The 21,615-nt window shown below is 38.9% G+C and overlaps 1 protein-coding gene across 2 annotated transcripts in view; it reads right to left on the minus strand.

Annotated features, from left to right (window-relative positions):
* Positions 1 to 20,720, minus strand: part of frem1b (Fras1 related extracellular matrix 1b) — a 36,674-nt gene extending 15,954 nt beyond the window's left edge. Inside the window, exons 1-23 of one of the 2 annotated variants that reach the window (XR_001813828.3) lie at positions 20,203 to 20,720; positions 19,163 to 19,413; positions 18,283 to 18,377; positions 17,831 to 18,120; positions 17,277 to 17,476; positions 16,766 to 17,089; positions 16,468 to 16,576; positions 15,336 to 15,467; positions 11,300 to 11,644; positions 11,021 to 11,163; positions 10,609 to 10,805; positions 10,368 to 10,458; positions 10,078 to 10,245; positions 8,240 to 8,448; positions 7,644 to 7,737; positions 7,231 to 7,483; positions 6,845 to 7,036; positions 3,890 to 4,075; positions 3,601 to 3,797; positions 2,897 to 3,122; positions 1,344 to 1,488; positions 709 to 850; positions 377 to 572 (exon numbers count right to left, since the gene is read on the minus strand). Coding sequence is in view for 1 of the 2 variants with exons in the window: in XM_017478792.3 (XP_017334281.1) it covers positions 377 to 572; positions 709 to 850; positions 1,344 to 1,488; positions 2,897 to 3,122; positions 3,601 to 3,797; positions 3,890 to 4,075; positions 6,845 to 7,036; positions 7,231 to 7,483; positions 7,644 to 7,737; positions 8,240 to 8,448; positions 10,078 to 10,245; positions 10,368 to 10,458; positions 10,609 to 10,805; positions 11,021 to 11,163; positions 11,300 to 11,644; positions 15,336 to 15,467; positions 16,468 to 16,576; positions 16,766 to 17,089; positions 17,277 to 17,476; positions 17,831 to 18,120; positions 18,283 to 18,377; positions 19,163 to 19,396 (4,168 nt within the window). In the remaining variant the exon portion in view is untranslated. The remainder of the gene's footprint in view (positions 1 to 376; positions 573 to 708; positions 851 to 1,343; positions 1,489 to 2,896; positions 3,123 to 3,600; positions 3,798 to 3,889; positions 4,076 to 6,844; positions 7,037 to 7,230; positions 7,484 to 7,643; positions 7,738 to 8,239; positions 8,449 to 10,077; positions 10,246 to 10,367; positions 10,459 to 10,608; positions 10,806 to 11,020; positions 11,164 to 11,299; positions 11,645 to 15,335; positions 15,468 to 16,467; positions 16,577 to 16,765; positions 17,090 to 17,276; positions 17,477 to 17,830; positions 18,121 to 18,282; positions 18,378 to 19,162; positions 19,414 to 20,202) is intronic. The other variant, XM_017478792.3, reaches the window with a different exon arrangement.
* Positions 20,721 to 21,615: the final 895 nt, after the last annotated feature.

Below are 21,615 nucleotides of genomic sequence, written 5' to 3' on the forward strand. Positions count from 1 at the left end.
TGTTATGATCAACAGCCAATGTTACTGTGTCACTACAAATATTGACTAGAAAAATTGTTTGAATTTAACAGCTTCTGTTAAAGGAGCAATTAGATTTTTTCTGCTAGTCCAATTACACTAACACTGACAATCCTTCCCCTCTACACAAAAACTATTTCAGCCCCTTTGCTGAAACTATGTACATCTCATGGAGTGTGTACACTGACCTAATTTCTGGGCCAGAAAAATTTAATCATAAGCCTGAAATAGTTTTTTTAAAAACTGGCCAAAGCAACAGCATGGAACTTGTTGAAATGATATGATTTTTGCAGGTCTAGAAACACTTAATAATTACTAAAGTTTATTTGAAGTTTGTGGTGAAACTTGAGGCATATACCTTTTTGAACAGTTTGGACAGCGATGAAGAAACTCTGTGGAGGTGTCTCATTGTCTCTGTCACTGAGGAAAAAGTGGAAGCGGTCATGACCTTTGAACCCACTGAATGTAGTGTGTTTGTAAAACAGGCAGTTCATCTCCACATCGTCCTGCGTAAAGTTTTGACCTGCGTTCAGGTCAGTGAATCCAGCTTCTGTCTGCACACAGTCACATGTGAAATATCAACATGTTTTAAAAGGCTTTGTAAACCCCCCCCAAAAAACAAAACAAAACAAAACCAAAAACCAAAAAACAAAACAGCGTTTATCATCTGTGATATTACATAAAGCTAACCTTGAGTTGCAGAAGGCCAAATCTGGGGCTCGCATTTAGAACGTAGTAGATCTGGTTACTGGGGGTGTCACGGTCTTCTGCCTCCAGCACCACACTGGAGATAACCCTCCTCTCCAGTGCCTCCACTTCTAAACCTGCATTCCTGCACACACAGAACAGGGACAGAGTAAGAGATGCTGAGGCTACAATGGGTGGTCATGAGAAGCTGCAAGCTCAAATGAGCCTTAAACAAATAAATACATAAAATGCGTCAGAGCCAGATGTGTCTGTCAGGAAAAAAGCAAGCAGGACTGTCCTATCTGGCCTGTCATCACAATTAGTTATGACACTAACAACAAGGAAATGAGGGAGTGCCAAAAAATAATATTTCTGCTGGGTTGGAGTTTGCATGAGCATCCTTTGCCAAATCATGGAATCAAAAAAACACAAATCTTAGGGTGGAATAAAATGCTATAATACATTCCCAGCCACTCAGTCAAGAGGATGCAGATTCTCCAACCACATGTGCAGAACAGGCTGTGTTGCCCCCTAAAGTCCACCCCCTCTCTCTGTTGTGTCCCTGTCCAGTCTCCTCTGCTGAATCTCCTCCTTCTGTCTGACTCTCTGACTTAGAATTTGTCCCAGGGCATCCTTACTTTATCAGCTGGGGCTTTTCATCATTGACTGGTAGGATGTGGACCCATGCCGTCCCCTGGACAGCATGCCTGCCATCTGTCAGCTGTATGGTGAAAGTGTCCTCACGGGTTTCTGTGTCATCGTGCATATACATGATCTTCACCCCTGCAAACCACGACAAGATGAACAGTCATGAGATGTTTGAATAAGGAGACAAAGTGCTGGCGTAACACATATAACTGAGTCATAAAGGAATAGTTTGGCCCAAAAATATTGACACTTTTCCTCTTACTTCAAATACAGTTGATCTGTGAAGAAATATTTAGTGTGCAAAGAGCATGTTTATAGCTACCACTTTAGCATTGTGACCACATACCTTCCTTAAACTGTGTTGGCATTTTAAATAATCTCACATGGTTGATTATGTGATTTGTGTGGACACTAGAGGTGGAAACAATATGTATAGATGTATATAGGAATAAATCTACTTGAGTGAAAGTGAAATTTAAACATATTCAAGTATTCAAGAGTAAAAGTAAATGTATTTTTAAATTATGAAAAGAGCTGACCACAAGTTCTAATTCGTTAGTTCGCTAATCAGTCAGCCATAAAGAAAATATTCTGTTATCTCAGACCCACTTAAAATTAGGTTCATTAATGTTCAATAACCCTTTTGTAATGAATGCTAAGGGGGAAAGAAGCACATTTAACAAGCTGAGGAAATGTAAGCAGAGAGCTAATTTACAAACGAATGTACAAAACTTTAACTAATTTACCTTAGCTAACCTTTAACTTAAAGTGAACTTAACTCAATACACTTCTTTAAATTGAATGGCAAATTTTACAGGTCTAAATGAAAATCTAAGGAGTAAAAATTGTGCTTCCCCCCGCCCCCTTTTATGAATGTACAATTTGTACAAGTTCAACAATTAAATTGAAATTGAACAAAAAGTTCAATTTTAATAATACCTAAGAAAAGTACAAATCTCCCAAACTAGTACAGTACTTAAGTACAGTAATTAAGTACAATTACAGTATGATTTGCTAAACTGTATGTGCAAAAGCTGAAACAGTAGCTATAAGCCTATTTTACTTCTAAGCAACATTTGCATACATTTTTTTGGATAAACTATTACTTTAATGCTGTCTTCTTTATTGTGACATTTGATGACCTCGGTAAACAACAGTTTTATTGCCAGACATGCTGTACCTATGATCACCCTTATTACATGAGCTTTTGTTTTTGCTAATTTCCTGATCATCAACATTTCTGTGGATTTACATCACTTTCTAACAGGAAAAGCTGTGCAGTCACTGTATACACAGTGGCTCTGAGGTAATTGTGCAGGAAAGGCCTTCGCAGATGTGGCAGAAGCACCACAGGCACTCCATGACCTCTGTCTCCTGCAACATCTGTTCTGCAAGTCTGGACCCCAGAGAGAACAAACCAGCGCCCTCTGGGAGAAACAGGGGCAGTCAGCCTTGTGGTGAGGTGCTGCACTGACAAACCTCCTGCTCCACCCCAATGCTAAATAGAGCTCCAAACCAGGGGGGTTTATGAAGAGAAGCTGACCTTGTCGCAGTGCTTGTATGGTAAAGGAGTGCACCGGAAGACTCCTTTGCAAAATCTCTGGGCCCATATCTTTATATCGGCTCATGTCAAGTCCATAGATCCCATTCAGCAGAGTCCCGTGATTAGGAGGAACAAGGATGGTGAAGCTCAGAAGATCTGGTGGAGCATCAAGATCTACTGCATCTAGAATGGCAGGGTTAAGCTCTTTTATTCCTCCCTCCATGACCTTTAGTGATAGAAGAGAATAGCAAAAAGACAGAGAAGTAAGTTCACTGAGAAATGACTACCCTGAAGAAAAAAATCATTCATCTTCTGTACGCGTTTAGTAAATTATCCTGTTAGGGTTATGGTGGATCTGCAGCCTATCCCGGGAACATTGTTTGGATGGTGACTTGTTTTGGACTGGTGTCTCATCAAGGATGTATTTCTGCCTCCCACACAAACATTCACACTGGGGCAGTTTAGCATAGCCAGTCCACCTACTAACATGTTTTTGGGAACTGGGAGGAAACATGCGAAACTTCAGACAGTGAGTACTCCAAAAATCAAACTAGGACCCTGGAGATGTGAGGCAGCAATGTTACCTGCTGCACCACAATGACACCCAGAACAAGAACAATTGCCTATATTCAAAATCTATTCACTTGATCGTCTTTTGCCACGTAATATATTACACATGCAGAAGAAGTAAAAGTGTGACTAACTGTGAAGTTGTGCAGAAACAGAGATGGAGTCTCGTCATTCATGGGGTTGATAACAATGTAGAAAGGTACAGGTTCCGACTTATGGACTCCATCAGTGACACTAACATTGAAGTGGTCTGCTGTGGGCTCCACACCCTGGTAAATCGACTGGATGTAGTTGATGAACCCAGAGCTGAGATGGAGCTGACTGAAAGAAACTTCATTCAGACAGTATCACTTAGTGGAAGTGGCAAAGACATAGAATCATATTGTCATCAGGTTCAGGTAGGACCCAGGGATTAATACTGACCCACTTGGATTCCAGCATTGCTCTTCTCAAAGCCTGGGGAGGGAAGGATGTTCTCCAGAAAGCCATAATGAGGTGGGATCTCCAGGAAGAAGTTTAACTGGTCTGGTTTAGTGTCAGAGTCTGTAGCTGTCAGCAGATCACCACAGAGACATACACTAGATCCCTCATCCACCACCAACATGTCTCCTAACAGAGATACAATACAGATAGCACAGACCTTAATAGTTTCCCCCCAAACTCAGTTGCTGTTAATTAACATGGTCTGAAAATACTTTTTTTTTTTTTTTTTTAAGATACAGGTAAAGAAAGCATTCATTGCTAAGATGCACAGTAAATCAATACTCCAGTGTTTTCTACTTTCTGTATCTTTAGCTAATGAGTGATTTCTTTGGACAATTTTGACATTTTTCCTTGTAAAGAACAGAAAACCCATTTATTTCAAAACTGACTTATAATAGAAGTCTAATCACAGGAGTTCAATTCTGTCAATAATGATACTATATATCACATTTATTACTATACTGTAGCTCATATCTTTACAGTCAAAACTGCAAACATTGCAGAAATACAGCCCAAAATTCTTCTTGTTCCTTACACATTTTGTTGGATCCATATGCCATAAGGTGAAAATGAAACACTTATGTGTTGTAACCTATGTTTTGCATGGGTGTGACTGATATTTTTATTAGCTCTTAATTATTTTACCTACAGTAACACATGTGAAAATAACATTCTACACTGAGATACTTTTATTTCTTACCCTGTTTTCTCACCATCTCTGTCTCTCTGTTTCAGTCTCTCTCTCTCTCTCTCTCTGTTTCTCTCTGTCCTGCTTACTATCCTGACCCTTCACATTCCCTCTCTTGCTCTATTCTTTGGGCTCTCGGCCAGGCTGCTGCCACCTGGATGCTGATAAAGTCATCATTCCCACACTTACTGGCATCTGCTCCCATTTACTACACTGATAAATGATGAATGGGGAATGGGCACAGAGGAGGCTGTTTGGATCACGCTCTACAATAAGGACAGAAATGAACGGCCAGCAGTCTGCAATCAAGGTGATAAAACCATTATACCTCGACGAGGAAAGTGGAAAATCCAGATTTTCCTTTGTTTCACTTGCTTAATGCTTTAATGCCTGTCATTTTTGTTTTATTTAGAGTAAATTAATTAAACAGCTACGTTTTGTCAAAAACTAGTCCAGTGTATGGTGTTTGGTAACAATCCTGCAGAATACCTTCCAAGGATTTGGAGATTTAGGGGATCGGAATCTACTGAATGAGCTAAAACTTGGCAGGAGGCAATACAAAACAGAGGCTGTGTTTTGTCTTTTCTGAAAATAGTGTGCTCTATTGTTTTCTTCCTCTACTTCGTTGTTCATTTAGCTGGGGGTACATATATATGCTATCTGTTTTACTGCTTTCCTGCTGTGCTGTAATCCCAGTCAGCTGTGTGTGGCTTCTCTGCCCCTCAATACACCAATAGTGTGCAAACTGTATGTATACTGAATTTTTCTGTAGGATTTTAACCAACATCCACATCCTTTGCTCTGTCTTCTCATTGTTTCCCAGTGGTCACTGTTTTTCACTGATAACTACAAAGTGCATGTCAGTCTAGGGATTTAGTGAAAATCCATATCCCGAGCTTTTGTGACAGTTTGCCTTGAATATATGTGTGCCTCACTTATATAGGGGATGTGGGGGATTAGACATGTCTCAAATCAACTCTGAGCTGCATACTTTGTGAGTTAGCGGGAAAGGTTAGTGAAAGTGGGTGACTTGATGTGGTCAGTAAAATGGATTTTTACTCTCTGACACTTTAAAAACTTAGCTATAAACTGTGAGTCTGTGTTTAATAAAACTGTGTGCTTGATTTTGACAGCCTTTAGGCAGAACTTATTATTGTGCACTATTATACATAATTATTTTACACTTATGCATTCATTTTCACAAGGGCTTGAAGTGCTTTTTATAACACCAAACTAAAACATTATTACAAACGTATGAGTTTTCAATCTGTGTGGTGTTTTTGAGGGTGTTCCCTACCCATTTCTTATTTTTTTTTCCACCTGCCAATTCCTAGTCACCAGCCACCTCTCTAGTATCATATGGCAACTAGCAACCAGGGAGGGTGAAGGCCAACACGTGCTTCCTTGTGAAGCCAAGAAACTGCATTTTTTCAAATTTGCTCTTCACGCTGCATCACAGGGCAGTGTAATACACTGTGGAAAGTACTATCTACCATCTTCTGCATACATGAGTTCACAGACACCCCCGATTACCTACTGTTGTTGTGACTGACAGGCTCCCAGCCACATATAGTTGTGGCATTGTTGGGATTCAAACTCAAAATCTCTGGCGGATAGGGCAAAACCTTTTCCATTCTGCCACTCGGAAGCCTATCCATATATATATATTTTTTGCACAATTTACTAGCTAAGTAAGACAGAAATACACTACCTCTTTGAAAAGTGTCATTGGGATTGATTAGTGAGGAGAAACAAAAGCCAGCTATGGGACAAAATATCATGGTAGCATCATGTGGGTTCAGTTGCCAAATAATCTCAAATATATAACTTTGGTTAGTGCACATGTTCATCCTCTACATTGTAAAATGCTCGGTACATTGGCACTAGAGTCAAACCAGCCCAGTTGGAGACCCTGCAAAATGACCATGTGATTCCTACATCATGTTTACACAGTGCTCTTTGCAGGCTGTACTTACCTGCTCTTACAGACTTCAACAATACAACCCATGCCCCTTTGGATAAATTATGAGGACTAATTAAAATAAATGAATCACACATCATCCAGTGACTGAATTAAATGCATTGTCCATTAGTCATCAGGCAACAGAAATGGTCCACATACAAGACCATTTTATATACAAGAATGTCTTCTGCCAAGAACCTTGCACGTCTTTCTGCAAAAGTGTAAGAAATGTTTAGGTCTTTACCTATAATTATGGATGGTGCCTGGTTGTTGACAGGAATCACAGTGACATTAAGGTCATAGACAGGAAGTGTCCCATGTAAAGGGACAGGCGGAGGGACTGCGTCTTCTTGGCAGCAACCGACTGTCCCGGCCTCCCCATCAGACACTATAAGAGTAACAGTGTCCAATATGGGGTCTGGACCAATTTCACCTCCTTGACACAAAAACAAGAATTAAAAATTTGGCCACGCTAGTATTTAATCTTTCATTTACTTATTTCTTTGAAACCTGGGCAAGTATGGAAGAATACAGCTGACTGTACTTTATCCAAATCATATATAATAGGTTGATGCACAAGGTCATTAATTGAATTCTTGGTGAGTTATACTGTACTGTCTATCCTCTCACCTGTGTGCAGGTAGAAGATGAGGCCATTGAGCACGTCAAGCTGAGAGAACTTGTCCACGATGACTCCATTTCTCTGCAGCACCCCACGAGCTGGAGTCCGAGCCAGCATGTAGGTGAGTCGAGTATCATCACTGTCTGCATCTGTAGCAAATAAATACTCAGCAGTAATCTGCACACGACTGCCTTCCTTGCAGGAGAGCCCTTCTCTCAGGCCTAAGCCCAGCTGTGGGGGCTCATCATTCAAAGGGAGGATCTAAAGATGGGAACAACCACTTATTTAAAACATTCTTGAATTAGCATTATTTATGGTATTTTGAACACTTGCCAATTCCTTGGTTTCACTTATAAACAGTCTTGGCTTTGGGTTCCTGAATTTTATTTTGGTCTATTTTATGTACAGATTTGTCACTCACCTGCACCAGAAGTTCACTCTGAGCAGAGTTGATTCCATCTGTAATTGTAAGGCCTATGCTGTCCCTTGTAGTCTCAGAGTCGTCATGGATATATCTGCCACAAAAAGGACATAACAATGGGCTGTATTCAGAGTTGGCGAAGTCAGAAAGTTACATCAATATTTATGCAGGGTTAAGTTACTTGTATTCAGTCGGGTTACTTAAGTTGATTTTCTGGGCACGCCATTTCAATTATGCAAATCATTTGTGTGCACTTCATGAGTCAAGATTAGACTTGACATTACAATACATTTAGTAGAGGTGTAAGAATTGGGATTTTTCAATAGCATCTAGACCACAACACAAGCACTTGCCTTTATGTCTGTTTTATGCCTGAAAACAAACAGGGCCTAGGAACTGCAGATACATGTCCAAGCTTATGTCTGTAGTTTTAGTATTCTCTAAGACTGAATACTGACATGCCCAATTTCATTATTAACTTCTCATTACACATGCATAACTCAACTGTGAATACAGTTCAATATCTCTAAAGGGTCCGAGGAAGTGAAAATGAGTCTTCACCTCCATACACTGTTCTGTCCTTATTACAATCCTACCTGACTCTCAATGCTTTTAGGTCCTGCAGGTGGAAGCTTTCCCCTTCTGATAGCACCACTCCCTGCAGCTCCAGTCTGCCATGCCGGGGTTGTGTTCGCACCTGCACCCTGAGTTTCTCCTTTGGACTGTCGGCATCACGCACCAATAGGTGCTCCTCCATCAGAAAACTACTTCCACCCTCCTCCACCTTCAGCAGGTTAGTGAACATCTGCACAGTTATCAGTGAGAATAGACATGTTCAACATCTGTAACATGCAATAGTCCTGACCTTGAATCATGTTTGCAGTTGATTGCAAAAAAGGAGAAATATGGGTTCAAACAAGCAAACCTAGTGTGCATATTCTTTCCACACAAAGGTTTTTCAAAATTTATATGCACATTAATAAGCCTATATAACAAATCAAATCCAACAAAAATGGTATTCAGTGAAGTGCTGATTTCTTCTGTTTTTGTGCATATCTCATACTTAATAGTTTTAGATCTTCAAACAAAGTATAACATAAAATAAAGGCAACCTGAGTTAACACACAATACAGTTTTCATTTATTTATTTGCTTTTATTAAAGCAAAAAAGTGATCCAACACCTGTCACCCATGGGAAAAACTAAATGCCCCATCAAACTTAAAATCTGGTTGTGCCACCTTTACCAGCAATAACCACAACCGAACACTTCCGATAACTGGAGATCAGACTTTCACTTACTTCTAGGATTAGTATTCACTCCTATGCTTTGGTTCATGGTCTTGCCGCATAATCCAGTTGTGCTTGAGTTTCAACTTACGGACTGAAGACCGGACATTCTCCTTTAGGATTTTCTGGTATAGAGCAAAATTCATGTCTACCTCAATTATTACAAATTGCCCAAACCCTGAAACAGTAAAGCATCCCCACACCATCACACTGGCACCACCATGCTTGACCGTAGGTATAATGTTCTTTTTGTGGAATTCTGTGTTTGGTTTACGCCCGATGTAACGGGACCCCTGTCTTCCAAACAGTTCCACTTTTGACTAATCAATCCACAGAACATTCTCCCAAAAGGTGTGAGGATCATCAAGGTGTGTTTTGGCAAAATTCAGATGAGCCTTAATGTTTTTCTGGGTTAGCAAGGGTTTTCTCGTCACCACTCTTCCATGGATGCCATTTTTTCCCAGAGTCTGTCTGATAGTGGAGTCATAAACAGTGACCTTTGTTGATGCAAGAGAGGCCTTTGATGTTGTCCTTTGCTCTTTTGTGACTTGCTGGATGAGTAGTTGCTGTGCTCTTGGAGGAATTTTGGAAAGTAACTGCTGGGAAGGTTCATTACTGTGCCAGGTCTTTCCATTTGGAGATAATGGCTCTCACTGTAGTTCATTGGAGTCCCAGAGCCTTTGAAATAGCTTTGTATTGCTTCCCAGACTGATGTATTCCAATCACCTTCTTCCTCATCATTTCTGGACTTTCTTTCAACTTTTGCATAGTATGTTACTGGATTTCATGCTGTTGAAAAAGTTCTATTTAAGTGTTGATTTGATTGAACAGGGTTTGCAGTAATCAGGCCTGGTTGTGTCTAGTCCAACCGAAACCCATTATGAATGCAGTTTCACAGATTTGGGAAATTAGTAACTATCTGGGCAAATAACTGTTCATACAGGCCCAGTTGGTATTGGATAACCTTTTTGCTTGTTATGACTTGTTTACAATGGTTGCCTTTGTTTTATTATAGATTTTGTTTAAATTTCTGAAACAAATTAGTATGAGATATAAACAAATCTCGAAGAAATCAGAAATCAAAACTTTTTCACAGCACTGTATATTTCAAAAGAGCAAGTATTTAATTTTAGGTAGCTACATTACCTCTGGAACCTGATTGTCTACAGGTGTGACTGTGATGTTAAAGATAAGTCCAGTGAGCACGCCGCCCTGTTGGTCATTTACAGAGAAGACAAACTGCACGAAGAGTGGCTCAGGACCGATATCCTCTACAGGGGGCATGTAGGCTATTTTGTGGTGGGTCACTGCATGCTAAGAAAAAGCAAGCAATACAATGTAATTTTTCTGCCAAGGACCAACAAACACTGTATAATATACTCAGAACATTTGCACAAATGATCTGAGAATGACACCTAGTGTATGAAACATCAAACCTGAGTGAATGACTTAAGCACTGGAATCATGGCATCTTTTTCCATAGATTTTGTAGTTTCTGTGTAGAAGAGTCTACCTGCATCTGGTAGCCTTTGAAAGAAAGACATTCAAATCATGAGGATATTTTTTTGATGGAGACTTCATGTACTTCTATGAATAACTCTGGATAAATACTGTAACTGCAAATGTAGATGTAAAATAATGTTTTTTTTTCTTTAGTTAAGGAGATTGAGCACATACTGAGGTTTGGAAGGGCTGAAACAGGATTGCGTGATGAAGTACATCAGGTCAGTGTCTGGGTGCTCGGGGGCTTGGAAGTGAAGGTGGCTCTGTGTGATGTAAACAAGCTCTGTCTCTTTAAGTGTGATGGAACGGACTGTGCCGGAGACTTCCACTGGCAGCTGGTCCTTCACAGGGAACACGTGGACCACCACTGTCTGTGAGTGAAGCAAAGGACAGAGTCAGATACAGTCCACCTGAATTTAATCTTAGACTTCAAATGGTAATATAATCCTAACTGTACTGACTTACATATCCATTATATAATAAGTATTATTAATTATTCCAACAATACTAACAGAAGGCAAGATACTAATGATAATTACAGTTATCATATATTGGATAGACAGTAACTTGCTTATGACTTCCTCACATGTCTGTCAGATAGATTTGGTGGTTCATGGATGTCAGAGAGGATGAAGTCGAACGAGTCTTCAAACATCTCCTCTCCCGTGTGTCTGTAGTAGATAAGGCCCTGTAATATGTCCCTCTGCGTAAATGTCTTCACTGGAACACCTGTCAAACACCACAGCTGACTCACATGTTGATTTACACTGATAATTTTTAAACAACTCAGTTGCATCTACAGGTAAGGTCATCTGATGACTTAAGCTGGTTTTGGTAATACTGAAATATTGAAGGCTTTACATACCTGGTTCATGTACAGAGCTTTTCCTGACTATGTTTCCTGCACTGGGGAAAGTAACAAGCTGGTAGTGAATATAGTCATCGCTGGAATCCAGATCTGATGCCATAAGCATATACTCTTCCACCAGCACCAAACCCCCCTCCTGCACCTGAAATGCTACGTTGTTGATAAGAAAAGGAGGAGTGTCATCCTTGGGGAGGATGTTGATGGGGAACTTGTGTCGAATGCTGTGGCGTCCATCTGTGATTCTGAAGACGATGTAGTCCCTTGTGGTGTCGCTATCAGAATGATGATAAACCACCACGCCCTCACGGAGGTCCTTCACTTTGAACATGAAGCCCTTTCCACCTGGAGAGCAATAAAAGAAATGAGGCTGAGTTGTTCAGCAAGGCATAGTCTGGATCAAAGGATAGACTGATGATTTAATTCATCATTAGAAACAGAAGAGAGCATGCAGTAGTTGTACAATTTGGATAATTGGCAAATTAATTATTGCAGTGTATGTCAAGACAGTCTAATAATAACATGGACTCTGACATAATACAATCTTTTAATTCTTTTTTCTTTCATTCATTTTTCCATTCATTGTTTAATTTACCAAAAAATAAGGCATATTTAAGGCATGTGCTCTGGCTCTGCCTTAATACAGAAAAAAAGAGGGCATCTTTCCCTAGCTGCTGCCCATCTCCTGGTTGCCAGAAAGAGTGTAAGGGTAAGGCCAGGGTAAGGACAGACTGAGCAATGACTGAGTGACGACTGGTCTAAGAGGAAACCCAATTAGCAGATTTATTAAGGAAGAAATGTGTACAACTGAGTAATTGGGCTCAAGGTTGACTGTGGGCATTGGGCCCAGAAAACAACATGTTCTGTGTAGACCCTTATTTCAGAGTTTCAGTTTGTGTGGCAAAGTAAACATTGCAGATTATATTACTGGGCTATGACCCTGTTCTCAGGAGACTGTAAATTTGAATCCCATCAATCCCATAGCCCATAGCCATTTATGGCTGGGTGTTCAAGACAGCTTAATTGGTCTTGCTCACTGGGTGGTGTCACTATGAGAATTAAATTGAAAAATAGGGAGAAAGATGGCATTAATCTCTCCTCCGTTGATTTAAGTGACTCTAGCTACTGTAGTCTTGGGCACGTATATGTGAGCTAATGTACAGAACTGTGCAAAAGTTTTAGGCACCTTATTTGTTTTAGTACAAACTTTGTTATAGATTTTTTATTTTATGACTTCTACATTATCAAGTCAGTACAAAAACATTAGTTTTCTCGCACAAAATTAAATGTTACAGAGAAATGTTTGTATGTCATTAAAGAAAGCAGCATATTACATAAGAGACACTTTTCAGACAAAAAACACAGTGCAGGCTTTTGGGTTTTGCTGCAAAAATGAGAAGCAAGTATGACAGTCAAAGTCTCCAGAAGATCCGTGATTGGTTCTGCAAGATGCTCAATAAAACTTACAGCTAATTTCCTTAAAAAAACTGCACTAATTGTTCTGGAGACTAGTATTTTTCTTTTTCTTTTTTTTTTTTTTTCTGTCATACCAAATATTGACTTTGTTTCATTTACTACTGTTTACTGCTCTTTAACATTTAATTATTTTGAAGGCATATTTGCTCTACAGCATTTCTTTGCATGTACCTAAAACTTTTGCAAAGTACTGTGTATTGTAGAAGGCAATTAGCACTCTCCTCCAAGCATGTTAAATTGCTCTAGGTCGTGCTTCACACATCTCAGAATAAGTGTCTCATAATAAGCATGTATGAAAATGGGGTTTAAAAGATTCCTCCTTAAAGGATGCTCCTCAAGATAATAGAGTTGTACTAAAATACCAGACTTCTGTCATAGTTTTGTTCATGGCTGGAGTTCATACACAGTAAAATCCCTAGTGTTGAATTAACACCCAGAGTGTTCATTTGTGTCCAATGGACTTATATAAACACTTTAGGGTGTGCATTCAACACTCTGGGTGTTAAATCAACACTAGGGATTTTACTGTGTATTCACATATAAAGCCAGAAATACCATGAACACTAAATAAAGGACAAGTTTGGTCTCAAATGAGAGTAAGATGTGGTGCTGATCAGGTGATCCTCTATGAGGAAATGACATCGGGCACTCAGCCATGAAATTGCTGATGCTCCAAATCAGGAATGCTGGCACACCATGCAGGCACAACATTGGGTGCGTCTCAACCAGCTCCATAGTTCAGTAGGTAGTGAATCTGTATATTGTGTACACAACTTCGGGCACGGGTAAGGACCCTGGCTCACTGCACACTGGGACACTGATAACTGAATCTCCGGTGACATGAATACATACTCATGTTGTAAATTGTCACCAAAAATGAAAGGGGAAAGGTGGGTTTAAAAATTTCAAAATATTCACATTTTGTATGTTTCATAAATTTGTTAGCTTAATCACACGCATTTCTGTCATAATATGTCATGCAAGATCATAGGCATGTTAGTGGATTAAAAAAATAATAATCATGAAACACTTAAAAGTCATTAGACTCAAGCAAATAAAGTTAAATCAAGTCAAATAAAGTTAAAATCGCTAATGTAAGTAATCATTTGAGAACAATGATAACAAGCTCCTTATGTAGATGGAAATTGGCTGAGAGTTTTTTCTCGATTTTTTTTTCTTCTTAGAGCTGAGAGGGTTCAGAAAACATGATGTAATTTCCAGTAAAGGAACATAGTGAGCATCGATGCTCCCTGGTTTTTGTGATGCATTGTGGGATTTTTTAGGGCACAAAAGTTCCAGCACACTAGAAGGATTTTGCGATTGAGACAACCCTTAAAATGGCCGACTCCCTGATCATTGCCCTGATTGCTGAACTAGGGAGCTGATTGAGACACCTACTGATTTCCGATCATTTGCTACATTCAGCCATCCTTGAGTATAATGTGTGTGATTTGAACCTGTCAATGTTGTTTAGCTGGTAAAACATGAATTACAATAATCAACACTAAATAGATATATTAAAAAAAAATGCCAATTTGTCTAAAGGGTATAAAATATTTAAAATGTGCATTAACAGTGATCCAAATGACGTTGTGTGCAGACGTCTTCCCAAATAACAAATTGCATGTGGCATCAATGAAATGTAATTTGTGCTGACATTGGTTAGATGTGTATGCCACAGTACCTGGGTACCAATAATTTTGTGGAAAACTGAAGGACTTATTTGATTTCTAACCAGGGAACACATTTCAGACTTGTTCATACTTTACAAGTTCACTTGTTGAGCCTGACTGTTTGCACCCTCTAAATAAAACAGACCAATAATTTCCTATGTATATTAGCCTCATATGCCTTAATGAAATACTGTTGAATATTAACATTTAAAACCCTCACCTCTCTAACAAAGCTAGCTAAGATAACCATGCTGCCAGTGACCTTCCTCAGTACATCTGGCCTGTGTGCACAGTGGCATGAAATGACATTAGCTTTTACAATCTGCCTAATTGAGGCACAAGTGTCTTCTCACCACCCGCTGGAGTGGAAGGAAGGACGCTAGGACTCTGAAGACGCCTTTGTGCAGAGGGCTGCTGGCAAAGTGTCGCCAGTGCATTTTACACCTGATTAGCGAACACATGCCGGCCACCTCACACATGTTTTCTGAGTTGTGCAAGCATAATAGACACGGAGCTAATCCCTGGGTCAAGGAAAGGTAGGTCAATATTTCCATAACAAAAGAAATCTATGTTTTTCATGTCGGTTGAGTGTCTGGTCAAAATGTAAACTCTAAAATCTACTATGAAAGTCATTTTAAAGTGTATTCATTTTATAATCTCTCTACAGTCTGGGCCACTGAAATGCTACAAATAAGGAGGGAAAGCCAGTCAAAATTCACATATGGATAAACGCTTCTCTATGAAGTGTTTTTCCTGAACAGGAAGCGTCAGTTTGCTTTCCAGCACATGGCGCTGAGTGGAGAAGGCTCACTTTTATTGTTATGAGATTTATCGTAGTCTTGGAAACAACATGTAGAAGCTGATATGAAGATAATTTAATATTCCACCTCGAACACTGAGTCGTCCATGTAGAGGACCATCCACAGCTACCAGAGTGACAGTGTCTATGTTGTCATTATCAACAATCTGCAGGTTCTCCCATGTGATTGGTCTGGACTGACCCTCCAGTAGATCCAGCCCTATATGGAAAGATGCATTACAGATATTAATGTTTGTAAAGAAAAAAACATGGAAAATGCAACTAATTAAATACAGTGACTTCAATTAAAATTTTAGCATTTAACATTTTATGTAATGTCTTATCTTGCTCAAGAATTATAATTCTATTAAATCTACACCAGTATTGGTGTGTTCCCTTAATATATCTTAAGTGCTAAATATGAACACAGCTAGAAAGATTATCAAGATTATCAAAAGTTTGGAGAGACTTGACTGAAATGTTTGAAGGTATGATTAAATGTTTGAAATCGGTGGTGTAGACAAAATTATAATTGTGCCAACATATTCATTTCTATCATTAGAATACTGACATTTTATTTACAAAAAAATATATATTTTTAAATGGATGACTTAAGCAGCCAATAAGTGTCCAGCATAGGTAGGAACTTCTTTAATACTGTTTTAAAAAACCATCTCAGGGGGATTCCTCAAGAAAATGCAAAGAATACATTTCTGGACATTCTGGCAAAAAGGGTGTCTACTTTTAAGATGCAAAAATATTACATAATTTTGGTTTATTTTGGATTACATATAGCAACATAATCAGCATAGTTCCATTTGCATTATTCGAAAGTTATGATGACTTTATTATTATTCTTAAATGTGAAAAAAAATAAAAAAAAATAAAGAATGCCTGTTTCTAAACTTTTGACTGGTAGTGTATATCAAGTGAAAATATCTTAAATATAGTTGCATATATTTTAAAATTCTTAGTATGAAGTAGACTTAATAATCAATTAATAAATCAATAATATTTTTTGTATAATACTGTAATGAGAAATATTAAATAAATTTAACTATATCTCACTTAATATCCTTTTTGCAGTAATAAATAAATACATAAATAAATAAATAAACAAACAAACAAATATGGCATGATATCTAATGATATAAATTTATAATAAATTTTAGATAAACTGACTTTAGCTAGGACCACCAGTCTGGACATATTTTAAATACCCAGATTCCAGGAGACTCGAGGAGCATTTGTTTCTGCTGTGCGGATTGAGATGTGCACCATAATAGTAGGACTAGTTGTGAAGAAGCCATCAATAGCCTGGAAATCAACCTGTGAAACAAGAAAACTGCAAATAAATGACTAATCGATATTAAGAATGTTTATTTTGCTATATAACATAATAATACAATTGAAAAAAATGAATTAAATATCACCCTCATAAGAAATCAATATTTTTTTTTATTATTTGAGTAAATGTTATCCCCTTTTCCTCTGAATAGGATTTTTTTTTTTGCTCACCTCAATGTTCTTTCTGCTGGTGTGGCTGCTGTTTGGGGGCTGATACGCAATCTTCATCTCATTCAGGTCTTGCCAAGAGAAGGAGAATATAGACTTGGTGTGATCGTCCAGATGTGTGATATAGCCCTCTGCTGGAGGCTTGGTCACGTTAAACACCAGCTGAGCCTGAGGCGTCTCATTGTCTTTGGCATCCAGAGCAGCTGTGGTGATTGGGGTCAGGATGAACTGATCTACTTCTAGGATGAACATGGACATGAAGGCAGCATGGGGAGGCTGGTTCTGCATGGCTCCATGTATCAGGACTGGGAGCCAAACACTTTCCGCCTGAGGAAAGAAAAAAAGGGTGGAATGGATGATCAATGACCAAAAGGCACAATCTTTATTAGTTGTGTAGGTCTAGTGTTTCTGAAACTGTAAATTGTAACTGGATAATTCTGCAACAATATATACACTTGCCAGTTATGATTTGATGCGTGAAGCTGTGTATTTTGTTTGTTTTTGTTTTTTTTACCTTTAAGAGGGCTCGTGTATTTTGATCTCTGATTTCCACTCGGAGTGGCACATAGTCAATTTCAGGTGAAGGAGGGCTGAGATGTTGGTACTTCAAACCTGAAGTGAGGAACTCACTGCAACTGGTTTTCAGGAAGCGTACCTGTCTGCTGTTATGGACACAGGGCTTGTTTCCAGGGCAAGAAATAGTTGTTTGTCGACCTTCATGATGAGAAAAACAATTCCCTTGTGAATTGAAAAGCTGTCTTTCCTCACTGGAGTTTTTTTTAGTTGACAAAAATTCATATATGGTCTCAATGCTTAAAACAGACACTCACTGTTCAGGAAAACCTCTTAATAGAGAAGTATTTATCCATATGTGAATTTTGGCATGCTTTCCTTCTTTAATTGTAAGATTTTGGTAGCCCAGACGTTACAGTCATTATAAAATTATTATACTTCAAAATTACTTCCCAAATAGATTGACGTTTCTATTTTTGAAGTGACAAACCACTCTACTGTATGTCTACATGAGTTGAAAAACAGATTTCCCATATTATAAAAACATTGTCCTACCTCTCCTGGGCCCAGGGATCAGCTCAGATGCCTGATCTCTCTGTGCCAGATCCTCTTTAACGATTTGACCCAACATAGGGCTGTTGATCTCAGAGGTGAGGAGACGGATGGTACAGATGACATCAGGCTCCGATCTGAAGGTCAACACACTGCTGTCAATGGTGTTAGAGAGGCCGTAAAACTCTGAAACCACCAGAGGAACTTTCCCAAACTCTATCAAACTCCTCTGAGTCCCAAGGACCTGAACCTTCAGGAGGAATGTCTCAGTAAATGTCTCTGAATGTGTGAATCTGGGGGAAAATGTATCTATTGTTAATATGCACATTTTTAAAGTAGAAAAAAGAAGTTGTGCATTAATTAAATTGTAAAAATATTCAAATGCAGTACAAAAAAACTTTTTACCAGGAGCAAAGAACAAAAATGAATAAAAGTTAACAGGTAACTGTGTGTACCTATAGACTCTCATCATGACTATGTCCTCCTCCAATAATGGGCTCCCATTATGGACATATTTCACCTCATCAGGGTGGAAGTGGCAGTCAAATACCTATGACATAAAGCTAGGCCATTAGAAATCACATTCCTCTTGTATACAGTGTAACACAGAGTCAATTTTGTTAGAGTATTTATTTTGGTATTTTCCAGTTTTTTTCAGTTTAAAGCACTGCACCAAAATTGCCACCTCACAGCTCAAGGGTTCCTGGTTTTGCGATTCATCCAGACTTAATGAATTGCCTTTATCGTGTGTTGATTTAAAACTTCAAAACTATAGTGTTTTTGTTCATGGTTTTAGTTTCCTGTTGGGGATCCATTTGGAACCTTTCATGAATAAGAAACTGAATCTGGGAATCTGTTGTAGGTTTCGAAATGTACAGGTTTTCCTAGAGAACCATTTAAGAAGCCAGATCTTACCTTGGCGTCATGAATTTAATACTTTGATGACATTAGAGCAGCCATACAATTTGCACTAAGAAATAAAACAGATGTTCTGCTAGTGCAATCATGTCCTAGACTCTGTGACACACAACTTCATGACACGAAAGTTCACCCGTTGCCTTAAAAATGTGAGTAAACTCAACTTGAAGACCTTTGTTTCAACTTCAAATGTTATGTTTTACAAGTTGTACAAGTCAAGACGATGGATTATTATCATGTTTTAAAGTGTACAGAGCTTTTGGAACTCTCCATGCAATCCATCATGTAAAAAAGTTGTTGGCCACACCTCCAGACAAGGTGTGCTAGATACAGTAAATACTACAGGCTGATAGATTTACACAAGCTGGTACTACAGTGTGACATGTTGGAGGAGGACATGGACTGTATGGACTTTACCTGTGGAGTAAGTTTTCCCACCCTCTGAGTCACAGGCTCATTGAGGACCACCTCCACTTTGCAGGCCTCTGAGGACCCATCGGTGTTGAACTGCAGCTCTTTTGTGGTCACAGGAACACTCTGGCCTCGGATCACCCGCAGTCCAGAGTTCAACCTCAACAAGCTTTCTGCCTGGGTTAGGGGCAGGATATGGCTTAAGGCAACCATTGTCCATACAAGGATCACCACCCCCATCTGTTCAGATTGTTCAGCTGCTTGTAAACAGGAGAAGAGGTATTAGACTTCAGAGAATGTCAAGTTACCAAGGGCTTATTTTCATATGCTAGGAAAAAGACGTGTGTATTGCATCTGTACAGTATTGACACACTTAGAGAAGGGAAGTTTTAAGCCACCTAAGCCTGTGGAAATAGAGTCATATCAAAGTAGCACATGAGCTCCAGATATCCTACAAAAGATTAAGACGTGTAAGAGCCTCCGTTGCTACAGAGCCAGAGATATGGTGCACGTAAGGACTTTTTACAACTTAACATAGAGAATATAAAGGAGAACTAACAGGAGGATGGAAAGGGATGGATGCTTTGGTTGTGATGATTCAAGGCACATTAAAACAAGCTTGATTGAAGTCTTAAATCATGTGACACATGGAGGATTCAAAACTGTGAGCAAGCCAAAACTGGGAGATTTTTTTTAAGCTTAAATTCAAAATTCGTGGTAATGTATCTTTTGTGTTATATTATAGAATATTATATTATAATATAGAATAAGGTGTAACAAAAAACAACCATTGTAATACATAACATGTGACTCCTGATGCACAAAAAAAGTCTTTAAAACATGTTCAGACAAATCAGAGCACTGCTGTTACCTAAGGACACAATAAAAACAACCCCAAACACAGATGCAAACTGATAAACGGCTCTTTGTCTCATTAGAGAATGACCCAATAAAACTGAGAACGGATTTGCTTTCTGTGGTCTCAGTCTCTTATCGGGCAGAGACAGGGAGGCGAGGCACAAGGAGCATGGAAGAATTGTACATACCTGTTTCAGCTGACTTTCCACTTCAGGCCTTCTCTGCAGAGTGTTTGTGGGAGAATCTCGGTCTGCTAAGTGGTCCTGAAAGTGGTCCTGCAGGGGGTATGTGTACATCCAGCCCCCTGCTTCACACAACCTCTGTGGCTCAGCACAATGGAAAACAAATAAAGAAGAGAATGATAAGAAGAACAAAAGAAAGAAGGTCAATACATCTGCACCACTTGCCAGAAGCAGTGCTACAAAGTAGACAGAGAATGAGGGAGAAAAGTAAAATGGAGAAGGAGAGAGAGGGGAGGGAAAATTAGACCTCCAAACACAGGAAATGTGCAGAGCAGTTCCAAGAGTTTTTACTCCTCTAACGTTGCCTTTGACTCACAAACCCAGATGTTCTTATTCCCTAAAGAAGGCATGCTTTAGACCCCACTGTTCCCTCAAAGAGAAAGATGGAGGAAACTTGGAAAGAAAGAAGTGGTGAGAGATAGAAAAGAGGGAAGACAGACAAAAACTAAGTGAGTCAAAAAAAAGGGTCAATCTCAGCGTACACAAAGTTTGAAAGGCGGACCTGTTTGCTGAGTTCCGAGGACTTTGATGTTTTATGGCATTCAGGCCTTCCTGGGGGGAAATGAACAGAAAGGGGTGTAACAAAGGGTTATAACACACACACACACACACACACACACACACACACACACACACACACACACACACACACACACACACACACACACACACACACCTATTTAACAGCATAATCTTATCCCTAACAGCCCATACACATTTAACCAACTCAGACTAACAGACACACATTTCTCCACCAACCTGCACATGTATAAGGGTCCTGACAGAGTCTGACATTAGTTTCTCTCTCTCTCTCTCTCTCTCTCTCTCTCTCTCTCTCTCTCTCTATCTCTCTCACACACACACCAATGCTGTAAATCACTAACATTAACACTAATCACAATGCAAAAATAAAAGTTAAAAATACAAATGAATACAAGTTAATACTAACCTTATGTTAACGTATATTGATACTAATTTTATTGATTGCTAAATAATGAAACTTAGAGTTTTTCCTCAATTGCTAAAACATTTGTCCACTCTGAGATCACATGTTCAAACCAGTTAACACACAGGCTAAAACTGATGCTCACTGGACAAAATGGCTAATTTTGTTTGCAAAACACTCATGAAACATTAAAAACATGCAAATAAAGTAAATATTTCCATCAAACATTAAAATTAATATAATATTTTAATCAGTCATTACACAATGGACAACAAAATACAAAATATAGCTATAAATATGAAATATGATACTTTTCAAACTGAGAAATGCTGAATACTGTAAAAAACAACAACAACAACCCCCCCCCCCCAAAAAAAAAAAAAAAAAACCAAACAAAAACAAAGGAAACTTAT

The sequence above is a fragment of the Ictalurus punctatus genome, chromosome 10 (assembly GCF_001660625.3).
Source record: "Ictalurus punctatus breed USDA103 chromosome 10, Coco_2.0, whole genome shotgun sequence".
In the NCBI taxonomy this organism is placed as follows: domain Eukaryota; kingdom Metazoa; phylum Chordata; class Actinopteri; order Siluriformes; family Ictaluridae; genus Ictalurus; species Ictalurus punctatus.